General features: G+C 37.9%; 1 protein-coding gene across 3 annotated transcripts in view; it reads left to right on the forward strand.

The window, feature by feature from the left end:
* Positions 1–1,414, forward strand: part of LOC117939512 (gastrula zinc finger protein XlCGF17.1-like) — a 5,064-nt gene that overhangs the window by 1,069 nt on the left and 2,581 nt on the right. The window contains exon 2 of one of the 3 annotated variants that reach the window (XM_034864932.1): positions 457–462. The exons of the other annotated variants lie outside the window; for them this stretch is intronic. Coding sequence (XP_034720823.1) covers positions 457–462 — 6 coding nt within the window. The remainder of the gene's footprint in view (positions 1–456; positions 463–1,414) is intronic. 3 annotated transcript variants of the gene reach the window in all.

Genomic DNA, 1,414 nt, shown 5'->3' on the forward strand with positions numbered 1-1,414 from the left:
AAAAAAATATATGTTAATAAAAAATAAAAAAGGGGCTCCATGGGTTCACGGCTCAGTCCTTCTCAGCTGGCCTATAAATAAATAAACAAAAGTTAGACATGTAATACTAAGTATGAACACATTGACAAAAGATTTTTTTTTTTTATGAACTTGGCGCAGAAGAACTTCAATTTACCGTCTGTGTGGGGCAGACTTCAGAATTTACCCAATCAAATCCTCCGCTTCTGCAGCAGTCAGTGCAGGGAAGTTTTTCTGGCAGGCCGCTAGAGTAGAAGTTAAAATGAAGATAAGTTATAAGTCAAATTAAAACCTCTTGTCAGCCTAGGTCCCAAGATGAAGTGGCAGTCCGTGGTAGGGTCACTAAAGACTCATCCTGCTCTGAGCAACCAGCTGGTTTCCTGCATGGCGATGATACATATACAGATAAATTACATATGATTATTATTCAAGATGAAGTTGATGGTTGCCTGCACATGCCATTACAAAATATGAACCTATTCTGTTATATTAGACAATTAGACAAAATATATATATATAAAAAAAACTTACATGCAGGTGGTGGAGAAAGTGTTTTCTGCTGAGCTGAAAAAAGACAGGAAGAGACAAACATCAGAACAATCACATGATATGCACCATGTTGACAGTCAGTGGTTCCATGTTAAGAAATATGACTGGTTTCTTATTTGCATGCATACATTTTAACTTACAGACAGGGCTTCCAGAAGCACGCTCCGTCCTGGACAGTTTATCTGGTCGTGCAACAGATTCTTCTGTAATACAGAGACCATATCATTTGTACCGATTGCAAAATATGTGATTTGAAATATGTCAAAAAAATGTAGTCTATAATTAAGGTTGTACCATTGCTTGAAGAATCTGTCATGAACCTCCTTGGGCATCTGTGATCCAGTAGCACGGAAAAGAAAAGCATTTCCATTCAGAGAAAATTATTTACATGTAGTATAGCAGCAATAGGTTACCTGTACACAGCCATATTTTTTTAACTGGATATTTGGCCCAGCTGCTGTTGGGCAATCCATCCGCTGTGCCATGCGGGCAACGGGTGTCCTCGTGGCTATGAAAAAACAAATGCTGTCAGTTTTGTTGTTATACATTATCTACTATGTGAACAACTTAAGTGAGTCTTCTTACCTCTCATTTCCGTCTCCATGGCTGAGCCACCGCCCTGTTTTTGTGATGATGTTCTGCTGTTAAGAACAACAAAAAAGTTAAAGTTTCTCTTAAGTTCCTTGTCATGCAATTGTATTTAATTGGGAAAATTCAAAGCCATTGTACAGGCTGGGTTCCTGTGTTGCGTTGACTCATCAAAAAAAAAAAATAAAGATATGAATATTGGTCAGTTCATTTGTAGTAGGTTTCTTGCACATGCCATTGCAAAAGATGAACCTATGCT

This window comes from Etheostoma cragini, chromosome 24 (genome assembly GCF_013103735.1).
Source record: "Etheostoma cragini isolate CJK2018 chromosome 24, CSU_Ecrag_1.0, whole genome shotgun sequence".
NCBI lineage: Eukaryota > Metazoa > Chordata > Actinopteri > Perciformes > Percidae > Etheostoma > Etheostoma cragini.